The 17,182-nt window shown below is 43.5% G+C and overlaps 1 protein-coding gene across 3 annotated transcripts in view; it reads right to left on the reverse strand.

Moving 5' to 3' along the window:
* LOC140463298 (VPS10 domain-containing receptor SorCS1-like) overlaps positions 1 to 17,182 on the reverse strand; it is a 1,204,408-nt gene that overhangs the window by 21,808 nt on the left and 1,165,418 nt on the right. For 2 of the 3 annotated variants that reach the window (XM_072557066.1, XM_072557065.1), the window contains exon 25: positions 16,808 to 16,913. In XM_072557066.1, the coding sequence (XP_072413167.1) occupies positions 16,808 to 16,913 (106 nt within the window). Of the gene's footprint in view, positions 1 to 5,295; positions 5,457 to 16,807; positions 16,914 to 17,182 lie in introns of all 3 variants that reach the window. The other variant, XM_072557064.1, reaches the window with a different exon arrangement.

Consider the following 17,182-nt stretch of genomic DNA (forward strand, 5'->3'; position numbering starts at 1 on the left):
TAATAGAGCAATGTTTCCAATATAGATAAATAGCAGGCCATGATATCCCTTTTCAACACTTTCCATGAATGGAACCTCTGAATCTGGCTCTCAGAATGATAGTTACTTGTAGGACTGTATTCAGTAAGACTGTAATTCTGTTCAAAGTTAAGGCAATACACTGGTCACTGACTTTATGGAATTACCTGAACAATTGGTGACAACTGAGGTCTCTTCTATTATATTCAGTATACATCAGTGTGTATATATAGATAGATATAGATATCTGGAAAATTGCCTCTGGCGTAGATACAAAATTATAGATTGGGTGTGACGGTTCTCCCAGTTGACATTTATTTGGCTAAGGCTGCCATCTCATTAATGACCAAAGCCCTGGAGCTATCAGAACAATGAGACACCACTTAAAATCTTAGCTTTAGGTGAAGAGGAAGTGAAATGGGTCGAGAGTAGGGGAGACAATTTGGTAAAAATTGTTCACTCATACATACCTTTGCTGTTACAAGAAAATTGAAACAAGACTTGGTCATTTAGTTTCTCCAGTTTGTCCTACCTTTCAATGAGATTATGGCTGATTCTCTGACCTAAGTCTGACTTCCTGCCTTTGTTCTAGATCTCTAAAGACAATAGGGTTCAGAAAAATTGCTCATCTCAGTTGTACATATGCTGAGTGTTGCCATTGGATCTGCATCAACTCAAGCAAATGCAGAAAAGTTTCAAACATCCACCAGACCTTAAGTATAGAATTGCTTCCTAATTTCACTCCTAAAAGGACTATTTCTAATTTATTTTGTCTATTAGCCTTAACCTTAGCCTCCCAGACTGGGTAGAAATACTATTTCTTTATCTACTCTATTCTTTCTCCTAGAAACGTGAAGGCTTTGATCAAATCTCCCTTCAACCTTGTAAGTTCCCAAGTTTGTTTTTTACCTGTTCCAGTATGTAAGCAGCACTGGCTAATTCAGCATTTATGTCCTGTCCCTAATTACCCTTGAGCAAATGGTGGAGAGCTGACTTCTTGAACCACTGCAATCCCTGTTGTGCTGTTAGGCAGGGGGTCCAGAATTTTGACCAATGACACTGAAGGATTGGCGATATATTTCCAAGACAGGATGGTTAGTGGTTCAGAGGGGAACTTGCAGGGGGTGGTATTCCCATGTATCTGCCCTTGGCCTTCTCGGTTTGTAAGGTGCTGTAAATGGAACTTCAGTGAGTTGCACTTTGTAGAAAGTACACACTGCAGCAACTGTGCATCAATGTTGGGGGGGAGTAGATATTTAAGGAAGTGAATGGAGGGTCCATTTACTGGGGCCGCTTTGTCTTGGATGGTGTTGCTGAGTGTTGCCATTGGATCTGCATCAACTCAAGCAAATGGAGAATGTTTCTTCACGTCCCTGACTTGTGCTTTGTTAGGGGTGGGCATTGGAGAGATCGGAATTGAGTTACTTGCTCTGGAATTGCCATCCTCTGACCATTATAATTAAATAGCTAATCCAATCCAGTATCTGGTCAATGGTAACACTCAGGCTGTTGATAGTGGGGATTGAGGAATAGTAATGCCATTTAATGTGGCTAGAATTCCTCCTGTTTGACATGGTAGTTGCTTTGTACTTTGTAGCATGGAAGTTTCTTGCCACTGATGAACCTAACCTTGAATGTTGTCCATGCATCTGCATGTGGACTGCTTCATTATCTGAGGAGTCACAAATGGTGCTGAGCACTGTGTAATCATCAGTGTTCAGGCACCATTTTGGGTAATCCTCTAAAGCCACTACATCCTGCCAGACGTGCTATACCAAATCTGTTCACAGTAGCCCCGGGCCTGGATTCCTAATTCCTCCGCCTCCGCCAGATCTGCTCCCAGGAGGACCAGTTCCACCACAGAACACACCAGATGGCCTCCTTCTTTAGAGACGGCAATTTCCCTTTCCATGTGGTTAAAGATGCCCTCCAACGCATCTCGTCTACATCCCGCACCTCCGCCCTCAGACCCCACCCCTCCAACCGTAACAAGGACAGAACGCCCCTGGTGCTCACCTTCCACCCTACAAACCTTCGCATCAACCAAATCATCCACCGACATTTCCGCCACCTCCAAAAAGACCCCACCACCAGGGATATATTTCCCTCCCCACCCCTTTCCGCCTTCCGCAAAGACCGTTCCCTCCGCGACTACCTGGTCAGGTCCACGCCCCCAAATGACCTACCCTCCCATCCTGGCACTTTCCCCTGCCACTGCAGGAACTGTAAAACCTGCGCCCACACCTCATCCCTCACCTCTATCCAAGGCCCTAAAGGAGCCTTCCACATCCATCAAAGTTTTACTTGCACATCCACTAATATCATTTATTGTATCCGTTGCTCCCGATGTGATCTCCTCTACATTGGGGAGACTGGACGCCTCCGAGCAGAGCTCTTTAGGGAACATCTCCGAGACACCCGCACCAATCAACCAAACCGGCCCATGGCCCAACATTTCAACTCCCCCTCCCACTCTGCCGAGGACATGGAGGTCCTGGGCCTCCTTCACCGCCGCTCCCTCCCCACCAGACGCCTGGAGGAAGAACGCCTCATCTTCCGCCTCGGAACACTTCAACCCCAGGGCATCAATGTGGACTTCAACAGTTTCCTCATTTCCCCTTCCCCCACCTCACCCTATTTCTAAACTTCCAGCTCAGCACTATCCCCATGACTTGTCCGGACTTGTCCTACCTGCTTATCTCCTTTTTCACCTATCCACTCCACCCTCTCCTCCCTGACCTATCACCTTCATCCCTTCCCCCACTCACCCATTATACTCTATGCTACTCTCTCCCCACCCCCACCCTCCTCTAGCTTATCTCTCCACGCTTCAGACTCACTGCCTTTATTCCTGATGAAGGGCTTTTGCCCGAAACGTCGATTTCGAAGCTACTTGGATGCTGCCTGAACTGCTGTGCTCTTCCAGCACCACTAATCCAGAATCTGGTTTCCAGCATCTGCAGTCATTGTTTCTACCTCTGTTATAGCTATCCGCCAGTGGGGTGTGTGTGTGCATGTGTATGTATATGTGTGTGTGTATGTGTGTGAGTGTGTATGTGTGTGTGTGTGTGTGTGTGTGTGTATGTGTGTGTGTGTTTTTTTTGTTGGTAACCCTTCCCAGATGGTTGTTTGATCCCCTTCCTGCCTGTTCCCTGAAATGTCTGGAATTCTTATGGGGCAGCGTGGAGAAGGTTAAAGAGACATGCTTCCTTTGCTCCCACTTTAATCACTCAATTTTGAGTCTTGCAGTTTCAGGGTTGGGGGAGGGACGGAGAAAGGGTGCAATATTTACAAGTCGCTACATTGTGGTGGGGGGAGAGGATCTCTCTCTCTAGGGTCAGCTTCTCACATAAGCACAGCCCCAGACCACCAAAGGCTGTCCATATAACTTTGTCCCCAGCTCCCGATGAAGACCACCCACCTCAGCTCACCCCCAGCATCTTCAAACCTTATCTTCTTTCACTGACATGAAACTCCATCAGTCTCAGATTCTGGGGCCTGGAAGCTGGGGATTACTCCCTGCAGGGAGGAGAAAGTGAGGACTGCAGATGCTGGAGATCAGAGTCAAGAGTGTGGTGCTGGAAAAGTACAGCAGGTCAGGCAGCATCTGAGGAGCAGGAGAATCGACATTTCGGGCTCCCTGATGAAGGGCTCTTGCCCAAAACATCAATTCTCCTGCTCCTCAGATGCTGCCTGACCGGCTTTTCTGGCACCACACTCTTGACCACTCCCTGCAGCCCCAGTCCTGCTCCTGCCGGTAGTATTCCGATGACAGCAGCCACCCGATCCAATTGCTCAGCAGTTCCCTGTGACTGGGCTGCTGGCTGATTGAAGGGGGAATGTTCTGTCTCCAGCCTATTCACTCCTCCTATACCCCACTGAGGTGCTGAGGGGGTGGCAGGGGCTGATGTAATTAGCAGAGCTCTATTCCCCACCAACTTCTCTGGTGCTGAGGTGAGAAATCCCACCATCCAGAAAAACTCCTGTCCCAGGGATAATCTAATCAGGCCGTAAGATAACATGGACGTTGTCTGACCTGCTGTGATCTCCAGCATTTGTTATTTTCAGTACAGATTCCAGCACCTGCAGGAATTTTCTCCTACGTAAGCTAGTCGCTATCCCTTTGTACTCAACACTTGTAGATATTCATTTCACAATTCATGAAGCCTTTATGATTGTTTTATGTTCCTCTTGGTGACATTTTAATGATCTATTTACCTGGACCCCCAAATCTCTTTTGACCTCTGCTGTGTCTAGCTTTTTAACTGTTTAGAAAGTACCTTGTTCTTTTTTTTGTCAATCCAAAGTGGATGATTTTCCATTTACCCACATACTTACTTGCCCCAGTTTAACCCATTGTTTATTTCTGTGAACATATTTCTTTGTATGCTGCCAACTGCACTGTTTCATGCCAGCTCTGTGTATGTCCATGAAAATAAAATGTACAGACTTTCTCCTGCCCCCCAAATATCCATCCTTGATCTCAAAGGCTTGCCAAAGATGAAGACTTCAGTCATGTCTTCAAAAGTTTTCAGCCAGGCTCCTAAGGCAAGATCAATCTCTACAAATCAACTTTGACTGTCCCTAATCAGCTGAAAATTTTCAAGACCTGTCCATTGTTATTATTATAGACCCCAGTAATTACAGATGTCAGGCTAAACTGGTCGACAGTTCTTCTGCCTAAGTTCCAACTTCCTGAAACAAAGGAATGACATTCACAATCTACTATTTCAAAGAAACAGATTGAGAGAACTTTGGAAGATTATAGTAGGCTGTTTACAATGTTCATTATGACTTCCCTAATGGGAACCATGTGCTTCTTGGAATTGTCATGGTTACTGCTGTTTTATTGATTTTGTTGATGACAGATTTTACCTGCCTTCGTGCTAAAGTCATCCTGACATCAAATAATGAATCAACATGTCTGCATTTCCTTATTTTAATTGGCAATAACAGCAAGATCTCCTCTTGAGGGGCTCGATCTGCTCTTACCCATTCTGCTATTTCTGAATAAAACTTTAATGGTCAAGGAATCTCTGCCCTGCAAATGCATGCTGTCTGAAACCCTGACAGATTTTGCTGAGTCAGAAACTGGAATTCTGAAGCAGGCTCCATACACCACCATCACAGAATCACGGTCAATGTTTGATGGGGACGTCTGGATGGGAACATGGCAACGAAGATAAATTTTTAAAAAAACTCATTCTTAAGAACGAGTTGGGTTTTTCTTTTGTGTGCTTGCGCTGCGTGGAACTTCTGTTATTTTACTTTGTTTACCTAAATTCTGTCTGTCAAGGTCATCAACAGTGAATTCCTCTGGCCTGGTTAATTCATTTTGTGTGATGTTGGGGATGCTCTCAATTTGGCTGACTGGACTGATCATCTCTTGTTCCTTCTCATTGGGCATCTGGGCATAAACGTTAATCCCTGGTATCTTCCTGTGTAAAATGACAGACAGCCAATTACAAAACTATACCGGAAGAAGTTTGTGTTTTAGCATCTAACTAGGGATGCGTTAGCTTGCTTTGATAGGTGAATTAGCTTGTTAGTGAGGAGATGACAATTAAGAGCTCGTGTTTTGATTTTGGAGATGCAAATGAGTATTATTTCAAAGTGGCTTTAGCAAGAAAGATGAGTGTTTATACAGTGATGCTCGATTACCTACCTTGACTATGGTCGTCTTCATTAACACAATGATGTTTAACTTCCACTTATTGTTGAGGAGTTTTGCTATCTCTTGGTCAAAGACAATCACTTAGGGACAGGGCCCTTTTAGAATTTCTTACCATTGTTGGGTCAAGTGACTTTGATGGATATAAGACCTCATTTTTGCCCGATCAGCTGGCATCCAAGTAATGGGGTGACTGATGCATACATGCTAAATGATAAATATTCTGACAGCAAGTAATGTTAGAAAGTGAAAGCAGGATTAGTTCAGGAGGATATGGTTAATTGTGAATTCCACACATTAGGAAAGATGTCAAGACCTTGGAGAGGGTGCAGAGGCACCTTGTTGGAGGGAAGAACTTCTGTTATTTGGAAAGACAGGAAAACGTGGGGCTGTTCTTCTTTTAGCAGAGAAGGTTAAGAAGAGATTTAATAGAGGCATGCAAAATCACAAATGGTGCAGATGGAGAAAGAAGGAGGAACTGTTTTCACTGGAAGATGGGTCACAAACCATTTGAAACCAAGTGATTGGAATAAGAACCAGAGATGTCACAAGGAACCTTTTATTGACAGAGTTGTTGTGATTTCGGTGCAATTGAAGGGGTTGAAGTTGGGTCTCCTGCCTTTAACCCTCATGTCCTGTTATCTCCCTCACTCAACTGTCAATCAAGCTGTGATCGCAGGATCCAATAAGTGTAGCTTTTAGAAGCAAATGTAATTGTAGCATTCAAAAGGGAATTGGACAAAGAAGATAAAGAGGAGTGACTGTGGAGAAAGAGAAGGGGAGTGAAATTGTTTTGACAGCTCTACCATAGATTCCACCAGTCACCAATAGAATTGGTACAGGAGCAATGCAATACTTCTAAACCTTTTTCAACCACCTTCAGCCAAGAGTACAGTGAGTTATCCATACGCTAAGGTCTCCAGCAGCACAGATGCCAATTTCCAGCCAACTCATTCCATGTGATATGAAGAAATGGCTGAACGCCATTCAGAATGAGCCTCTCTTCTGCTATAGCTACATCACAGTTACATCTTATGAAAAATTGCCTAGGTATGTTTTGTTCATAAAATCCCACTGTTTACCTCTCCATCAGTCTACTCTCAATGATCAGCCAAGTGTAGACAGTGTCATCAACATGTGATCAAGTGGCACTAACACATGAAGTGTGTGCTCACTGACCACTCAGTTCGGGTTCTGCTAGGGCCATCCAAATCCAGACCACATTACAGTCTTGACTCAAACATGAACAGACAAGCTGAAATCCAGAGGGGATGATAATCTCAAGGGCTATGAAGGCTGATCTTGCCAGTGATATTCACATCCCTCGAAGTAAAATTAACAAAACATCTTCCCAGTAATTTGGAAATCAGTGAGCAGAATAATTCCATATAATGTCAGGAGGTGATTCTTTTCCTGCAGAAAGACAGGAGAATGGAACAAGCTGCAGGCTTGTATGATAATTACTCATTTGTTGAGTTTACAGCACTAAAACAGGCTATTCAGCCCAACTGATCCATGCCAGTGCTTTTGTTCCACACATTCAACATTTGTAAGGCATTTAAAGATTAGCCTGTGTTACAGTCAGGTCATTTGATGCACTGACTGGAGATAAATAAACTGAATTGTTCACCTGGATTTTTACTACAGAGATGGACAGTTCAAAACAGCAAGTATCCAAACTCATGATAAAGGATTCCACTCAACTGAACTTTCATTCTGGGGAGGCTGGAGTGGGGGGTGGTGGGGAATGGGATAGAACCAGACTTTATCACAATTGTTTTAGAAGGTTTTTTTTTAAAGATCCATTCACAAGATGAGGGTGTTACTGACTAGACCAGCATTGATTGCCCATCTTAGGGAATAAGAGTCAACCACATTGCTCTGGGTCCGGAGTCACATGCTCTCCAGACCAGATCAGGATGGATGTTACTTTCTCTAAAAGGACCTTAGTGAATCAGATGGGTTTTCCCAACAATTAACAATGGAATTCATGGTTGCAATTAGACAATTTATTCCAGTTTTTTAATTAAATTCAAATTTCACCAACTGCATGGCGGGATTTGAACTTGGGTCCCCAGAACATTAACTGGGTCCCTGGATTAATAACCAGTAATAATACTATTAGATGATCATCTCCCCAGTTGGGTCTCCTGCCTTTAACCCTCATGTCCTGTTATCTCCCTCACTCAACTGTCAATCAAGCTGTGATCGCAGGATCCAATAAGTGTAGATTTTAAAACTCAGCCAAGCATTCATATGAAAAACCAAAGGTTAAATTAGCCATTGGGAAATGTAACCAGCTCCTCCATGCATGAGAAGCAGGTTCTTCTTTCTACCCTGTCAATCAAAGGAGTAGAGACATTTTTTTGTTAACTCTCACAAACAGATTTAGGGGTTTTTTATACAGTCATTAAAGGGTGGGGTATTTAAAAAGACTTCAGCTCCCTTTACTTAAGCAAGAATTCTCTGCCTTTGAAGCGTGTTGACTCTCGATGATACTCAGAGATTCACGGCTCCTACATTACAAGTTCAGGCTTTTGGCGGGAGCAAATGGAGTATTCCTGATTAAGGGCTCTTGCCTGAAACGCCAATTTTCCTGTTCCTCAGATGCTGCCTGACCTGCTGTGCTTTTGCAAATGGAGTATGTTCAAACTCAGCATTAACTTCGACTGAAAATGTGTTGCTGGAAAGGCGCAGCTGAGGATTGGCCCAGCTGAGGATTAATTTCCCATTTGTGCGTGAATCACACCCTACCTCCTTCCCCCCTTGCTTTAAAAAATTGGATTTGTCAAAAACGAGGATTTCCACGGTTGGGAGTGCCTGCATTTAAAAAAAAAACTCCAGGGAGCCTTTCCAAACCCTTGAAAATGCAGCCCCTTCCAATAGTTTTTGAGCAAGATTCCTTTTTCAGAATGTGGAAGCCAAGGAAGATAAATCGGTTACAGGGATAAATCACATTCTATCGAGAAGCCAGCATCCAAAAGTGGTCAGTAAGGAAAGAACTGGGTGAGGCAGGATGTGGTGGCTCAGAATTTACTGTTAATGATGTTGATTGCATTTGCCTTCATTTATATGTAAATGGACAGCAGCTCTGTCGACTCAAGCAAGTACTGACACCCAGGGCTTGTCATGGCTCCACAGTTATCTACATACGCTGTCTGCCTCATCAACATCATGCAATTGTATCATTCATCCCAAGTGAACGTGAATGATACAGCACCAAGAAACTTTGACAATACTTTAGAAAAATTCTCTACATATTGGAAACTGTTTTTCACCTGTGTGATGAATATAACACAAATCTGGGAACATTGTGATTTAGTTTCTGACATAAGACATGGTGGAAATCTGTATCAGTGGTGAGGGGTGGGGTCCAGAATAGAGAGTTATTTTTAAGGTGGCACAACTTCAGCCTCCCCAGTGATATTTTTTCCATGGGACAGAATGTCTGCATTATATATTGTGGCAGAACCGAGGAGGAAGCATTCAGATTTTCCAAAGATTCTTCTGGCCTGGAAGGATTAAATGAAAAAGAAACAATAAACTATGTGCATACCCATATTTCAGTAACTGCAAAGGCATCATAGTCTCAGTGGTGTGTAGGGCTGGTTGCTCATCAGAGAGACAACTGATGGTAGATTTATGGGGAGTGATGAGAAGATGAGCCTTTCAATGGCAGCTGAGCAGCTGTGGGGATTGAACCTGTCACTGTTATTCTTGGCTTGACATACAGCTAACTGACCGCTTACATTGGCTGAATTACAAATCCATTATTTACTTGGTTCTTTTAACTAGATTGGTTTTGGATATCTGGTCGGCATGGACGAGTTGGACCAAAGGGTCTGTTTCCGTGCTGTATATCTCTATGACTCTCAGACAAATAAGAAAATTTAGTCACAATTTTAAATCTCCAGATGTAACGCAGCCGGCTCCTCCTTAACTCTATAGATTTAAACAATGTGGGAGTGTTTTCGATTGTACATTCATAAATGAGATTCTTATTTAAAAATTCTCACATTGATGAGGAAGCTGTTATGTGAAAATTTGCTGTATTTGAATGTGTTATCGAAAAGGGGAGTGCAATTGTAGATAAGTTAAAATGCCCCATATAATGTTGAGATTATAAGTTTGAATCCTCTGACAGCACCAATCATCATTGAATCGTTGCTCTTATACCTACTCTTTACCCTTTGATCCTGAGTTCACTCCCCACCCCCCTCACCCTAATGGCCCAGTCCAACTTCTGATGCCGGAAGCTTCTGTTGTTTTCCGTGTACCTTTAATCCAGGTGAGCTCTCGTAGTGTAGGGTATTCATCAGACGCCAAACCTTGCACTGTTTTTTTCAGAAGGAGCTACAGTATTCTTGCAACTTCATTAATTTACTACCACACTCCCCTCTGTTAGTGGAACCAGTTATATTCAAACAACTCGGTCACCGACATGGAAAAGGAGATGACTAAGTTCAGCTCAGGAGGTACAAGGTGTCATGGTGGGGTGGCAGGATTGGTGGGTGGTTGACTCTGGTGGAGATCTGGATTGGGGATCCTCATGGGGACTCGGGATGTGGTTGGCTCACAAGACCAGCAGAAATAAGAACAGGTAAGGCAGGGGACAGTGCATGGTGATGGTTCCAGAAGGTGAGAGTGGAGTTGTGCTTACTCTCTGCACTATATCCCCTTCCCTGTCATGATGGGATAGTGTAGGGGGACGAGCTGAGAATAGTTCACAGGTCAGCGCAACATCAAGGGCCGAAGGGCCTGTTCTGCGCTGTATTGTTTCTATGTTCTATACTGGGATGATGATTGGGTCTGATTCCATGCCACATGTCTCTATGACTCTATACCTAGCAGGCTCCACTGTCATTGACTGCAATGTTTTACTATTGCTCTACTATTTCCAATCATGTTTTACCTGAGTCATTAAATGTAACCAATACGTAACACTGTTAAACATGTGGTGGATTAATTTTAGTGATGAAAACATTAATTCATTGGATTGACTTCCATTAAAAAGAACAAATTAATCACTCTTCACAGTTACCTAGTGATGCTGGGCTTTGCAGTGTATGTACAGACATCACATGACTTCCCCTCACAGTGTGTGAGATAAATAACCTGATGGTTTTGTTTAAATAGTGAACTAATGAGCTACTAATAGATTTCTAACATCCCACATCATTATAATCATGAAGCTCTCATGCCATCTTATATATCGAACCAGTGATTAGTGACAGATAGTATCATGCGTGCTAACAACCCAATGCCAGTTTAACAACATTCATGTGAAATATTTGAGGGGGAAGTAACTGTAACTAATCTCCAATCTAGGAAGTGATTTAAAACTGAGGAGAATGCTTTCTGCTGCAGGAGGCATTAAAATTCACAGCAGTCATGAGTTTTGACAAGAGCACTTGGGCCTTGTTTGAAAAAAATAAGTATATGTTCACTCCAACCTCCCTATAATTGATGTTCTAGAGGGATGTCAACAGTAGGGAGGGGGTCAGCTTGAGCCTGGAAACTGGCCACACTATCCGAGGAGAAAAACTCTGTGAATTCCTGAGTGAAAAGGAGACCTTTCCAGAGTGATGTGAAATAAGCAGGAGTCTTGGGAATACTACTGACACTCAAGGTTACACACTGAAGATATGTTTACAGTTCTGGCCGCCACATTACCAAAAGGATGTGGACGCTTTGGAGAGGGTGCACGGTGGCACAGTGGGTGGGTGGCACGGTGGCACAGTGGTTAGCACTGCTGCCTCACAGCGCCAGAGACCCAGGTTCAATTCCCGCCTCAGGCGACTGACTGTGTGGAGTTTGCACGTTCTCCCCGTGTCTGCGTGGGTTTCCTCCGGGTGCTCCAGTTTCCTCCCACAGTCCAAAGATGTGCAGGTCAGGTGAATTGGCCATGCTAAATTGCCCGTAGTGTTAGGTAAGGGGTAAATGTAGATGTAGGGGTATGGGTGGGTTACGCTTCGGCGGGGCGGTGTGGACTTGTTGGGCCGAAGGGCCTGTTTCCACACTGTAAGTAATCTAATCTAATCTTTACGAGGATGTTGCCTGGTATGGAAGGTGCTAGATATGAAGAGAGGTTGAGTAGGTTAGATTTGTTTTCATTAGAATAAAGAAGATTGAGGGGGGACCTGACTGAGGTTTACAAAATCATGAAGGGTATAGACAGGGTGGATAGAGACAAGCCTTTTCCCAGGGTGAAGGATTCAATGACGAGAGGTCATGCTTTCAAGGTGAGAGGTGGAAAGTTTAAGGGGGATACACGCAGCAAGTACTTTATACAGAGGGTGGTGGGTGTTTGGAACGCATTGCCAGCAGAGGTGGTAGAGGCAGGCACGGTAGATTCATTTAAGGTGTGTCTGGACAGATGCATGAGTAGGTGGGGAGCAGAGGGATATAGATGCTTAGGAATTGGGTGACAGGTTTAGACAGTAGATTTGGATCGGCTCAGGCTTGGAGGGCCGAAGGGCCAGTTTCTGGGCTGTAAATTTTCTTTGTTCTTTGTACAATTGTATCCAATGGCCAATTCACAGAATCATAGAATCCCTGCAGTGTGGAAGCAGGCCCCCCAGCCCATCGAGTCCATATCGACCCTTCAAAGAGCATCCCACCCAGACCCATTCCTGCAATCCTGCATTTCCCATGGCTGACCCACCTAGCCTGTGCATCCCTGGATACTGTGGGCAATTTAACATGGCCAATTCGCCTAACCTGCGTATCTTTGGATTGTGGGAGAAAACCCACGCAGACACGGGGAGAATGTGCAGACAGCTGCCCGAGGGTGGAATCAAACCCGAAGCTGTGAGGCAGCAGTGGTAACCACCAAACCACTGTGCCACCCTAGATGCCAAACGTGAAAGGAAAATCAAAGATAAATATAATTTGGTTTGTCAGCCTTCCAAATTGTTTATTGCTGCAAACTCTGCAGAATTAACCTGAGCCCCAATGTTTCCCCGTAACAAAGTGCATTTCTCATGCAACCAAAATGGTGGAAGAAGGGAATCACAAGCCCAGCCTTGGAACTCAGCATTCCATGGAGGTTACAGCCTCGGGTCAAATGATCTTTTACATAAAGCATTGAGCATTTCAGTTAAACATTTGTTTGCAAAAGGGATTAATTGAAGCGATTTCAGTACATTGGATTTTTTTTATCAATGAGTTTTTTTTCAACAGTGGCAAAATGTAAGGAATAATTTTATTTTCTGCCAGGAAGCCTCCTGAGTTATGGCAGGCTGAATAATAGGTGAGTTGGCCTGGAGAGGAATGGGCATAGAGTGCTGATTGGGTGGTATCTGTTGGAACTGTATAGATAAAGGGATTATGAGAGACCATGGGGATGATTGGAAGTGTATGATGAATGAGGGGCCAGGTAGGATGGGTAGATCATCATGGGAGAAATCTGAATACATGGGGAATGAGTAGATAGGCACAGATTGGCACAGGGTGCATGGGGGAGTGGATAGAGGGGCATGGGTTGGCTTAGGTGGGACATGAAGAGGGATGGAAGCTAGAGGATGGGGACAGGAGTGAAATTTTAAGCTTTAATCTTTAGTTTTTAATGTTGAACATTCTGCTGGAGCCCCTACAGCAGGGTTTTTGGAAATTCCTTCTGCTCCTTCCGTGTTGAGTGGCCTGACTCCTAAATATACTGCGCCATTGAAATGAAAATGAGAAATAAGTGATGTTTAAAGGTGACAACAGTGCAGAGACAACATTTCTCTCTCCTTTACATACTGGACCCTGGAAAAAAATTGGGGTCCTAGACTCTTCTGGAATTGAAAGATGAATTTCTAAGACACAATTGTGAGAAGAATAATCCACGGTTTTACAAATAAATTAGTCATAAAATTATTGGAGATGGCGAGAACACAGTGATCTGATTTGAGGGTCAGGAATCTGCAATGGGAGAGATCGGGAATTCCTAAATGATGTGTGAAGGCAGTCTCAGTGAGAGTGGACATAATGGGGCACAGGGTGGGGGTGAGGGTGTGGGCAGGTATGTAGAGGATTTCCTGTGATAATACACACAGCATCAGCATGCGATTATACCCCTAATAGGATAAGGTGGTCCCTGTACTGTTATATGGGTCTCAGACATGGACTGTCTACAGCAGTGACCTCAAGGTATTGGAGTGGTTTCCCAACACGTTCAAGGGACAAGATCCTGTGAATCCACTGGGAAGACAGACTCACCAACACCAGTGTCCTTGACCAGGCCTACATCCCCAGCATCAAGGCTCTGACCCCCATCCCCCGCCTTGATCAGCTACGATGGGCTGGGTACATTGTCTCCATGTCTGACACGAGACTCCCCAAGCAGGTCATAGAGTCATAGAGATGTCCAGCATTGAACCAGACCCTTCGGTCCAACCTGTCCATGCTGACCAGATATCCCAACCCAATCTAGTCCTACCTGCCAGCACCCAGCCCATATCCCTCCAAATCCTTCCTATTCAAATACCCATCCAGATGCCTTTTAAGTGTTGCAATTGTACTTCCTCTGGCAGCTCATTCCATACATGTACCACCCTCTGCATGAGAAAGTTGCCCCTTAGGTCTCTTTTATATCTTTCCCCTCTCATCCTAAACCTATGCCCTTTAGGTCTGGACTCCCCGACCCCAGGGAAAAGACTTTGTCTATTTATCCTATCCATGCCGCTTATGACTTTATAAACCTCTGTAAGGTCACCTCTCAACCTCTGACACCCCAGGGAAAATAGCCCCAGCCTGTTCAGCCTCTCCCTATAGCTCAAACCTCCAACCCTGGCAACATCTCACGTCCCAGCTCCGGAACAGCAGGCCAGCCCCAGGTGGACGAAGCCCCAGGGATACCCACACGGCCTCACTGGTGAAGTGCAGCATTCCCACCTGGGATTCACTGCACTCCAGACCATCCAAAATGGAGGAGGGACATCTCGGAAAGCGTTGAGCACCTCAAGACTTGCCGTCAGGAAACAACCAATGCCTCAACCACCCCCTTCCCATAACCACCTTCTGCCCAAAGTGTAACAGAGTCTGTGTTAACCACATTGGTCTGTACAGCTGCCTACAGACCCACCCTGAGAATGGGAGAGAGTTATCCTCATCTGTGAAGGAACACTAATAATGACGAAGATGTCAACCCACCATCACTATTTGCATACACTTGCCAAAACTTTAAAATACATCCCCAATCAATTGGGTCCAAAAGATGCAGCAAATGCATCTGGGAGAATTTCTTAGGTCTGATATTCAGGTACATTGGAAAATTAAAATAGTTCAGAATTCACACAGGCCATGTTTTACTCCTGTTGAGCCAGTTAAAAAGGCAAACATAACAACAGACTTTTACAGCCTGAATAATGGATTATTCAAAAGGAACAGAACTACAGAATCTCAATCAATCTGCAACATGAAGGATCAGAAACTAATTGTTCAACTGCCAAGGCCAAGATGCCCAGTAACCTCCACTCCAACAGCTGTGATGTTCAATTTTCTACTGTCCATGAACAATTCACAGACTCATTCATCTATCTTTTCTATAACCTTCATCTTTTTGGACTCATCTCTTATTTCTAATCTGCATGTTGCAACACTAATTCTCACATTGTGTAATTATAAAATCCCTCTTTCTTAATTCAGGAAAGCCTGGTTAAATTGACCTTTTAAAACATAGGGTTACTTAAATCTCGGACTGTAAAGATGGGGAGCCAGTTAAGCCCTCCACGCTTTGCAACTTAACAATTTGAGGTAACCCGCCTGGAACCATATAGAAATCAGGCACCCTGCCTGGTATATGTGTGGAATAACACTGTCCATGCTGCTTTATTAATAAAGTGAGAATTTGTTCTCACCCTCTCTTCCTGCATTAGAGATTCTGGAATGTTCCAAGCACTGTTTGAGAGCTCCATTGCTTTGTTTAATTAATCAGTAAATACTTATACTCCTGATAACAACATGGTTACGTTAGGAATAGAGCAAGTTCTTTCATCAACTCCCTGCATTAGTTTATATTGCAGTAGCTTATTACGGATGTCATGAGTAATCTTTTTCTGCATCAAAAGGAATTCTCTTATAATAATAACGTTAAGCCCTAAGTTGATCATCCTCAAGTGATGCTTTTGCCTTGCCTGCATGAGTAAGTGCTTGGTGAACTGCATGGGTGAAGGTGGATGGTTGTTGCTGAACAGTCGCACAATGCAGATTGGGACACCATTTGTGCCATGAAGGAGGGAGTTAGATTTAAGGTAGTGTTAGTAAGTCAGTCCAGTCAGATGCGACAGAAAAGCAAGAAACAATATCTCAGAAAATTCAATTAAGGTAAGTACAGCGAATGAGATTTGATCTGATTTCACTGAAAAACAAGTCAAGATGTTTGACCTTATCATTCAAATGTTGAGTGTCACCGGTGCAGAAGGAAAACATTTGATAGACAGGACCATTAAAAAAAACCCACCAGATTTTCCCTCTGCTAATCTCAGGATCAGGAAAATCAGGTGGGATTCTGTAGGGAGTGGCACAATCCTCCCGGGCTGATTTCCTGTCTATGTTCCATCCAGATGATAACAAAGGGGAGAATTAATCCCATTAAACCAAAGGAACTTATTAATAGGAGTGAAATTCCTCTTTTCCTTTTTCCATCAACAAAACTAACATTGTCTTGAGGTCAGCAACTCAGCAAAACATCTACACTTTCAAAGTGTACCCTTGAAATTTATTTGGTTGTCAGTTATACAGGAAAATTAATATTTTCCTCACTTTTTGTTGAGAGGAATTTCACTCCATAACATTTTAAAAACATGGAAAAGTAAACTGCAAATTGTTTTAATTAACTTAAATAATTTTAGTAAATTTAGTTTGCACTGCATGTTCGGCATTAAAATACTTCAAAGATTCGTAGCAATGAATTAATCGAATTAAAAATACAAATATTAACAGGAAAAGCTGTTGCTATTACTGTACGTGGCACTCAATGAGATTACAAAACTCTGAATTATATCATTATTTTACATAATCATAATGTTCTCACAGTCATGCTGGGAAAGTAGCATCAGAATAATGCTTCCTATTTCTATTTCAACAAGAAAGCACTTGGTGAATTGCAACATGGAATCAAGTAGCAATACCTACCTTTTAAACTTGTATATGATAAAAACAGCCAAGCCCACAAAGGCCAATGATAACAGCATCAATAATGCAGAGCCACTGTGTCCTGGGCTAGAATCCACAAGAGGGGCTGCAAGGAAATAGCAGTTGAAACAGACATCTTATATGACTGTCATTACATTTTGAGGAAGTCACCTGCAGGAAGAAACATTTGAATTAACTCTGAAACCGTCTTCATTGACAGCTCTCTGGACTTTCTTTTCAATTGGCAAAGGGAAAAAAAATAGTTAGGACTCCAGATTCAGGTGGCCCACGTGCAGTAGGGAATCCAAAATCTGGTTGGCATGGAAACAGGGAGACCGTGTCCTTGAGGAAAGCATTAACCCATAACCTATATCA

This window comes from Chiloscyllium punctatum, chromosome 38 (assembly GCF_047496795.1).
Source record: "Chiloscyllium punctatum isolate Juve2018m chromosome 38, sChiPun1.3, whole genome shotgun sequence".
NCBI lineage: Eukaryota > Metazoa > Chordata > Chondrichthyes > Orectolobiformes > Hemiscylliidae > Chiloscyllium > Chiloscyllium punctatum.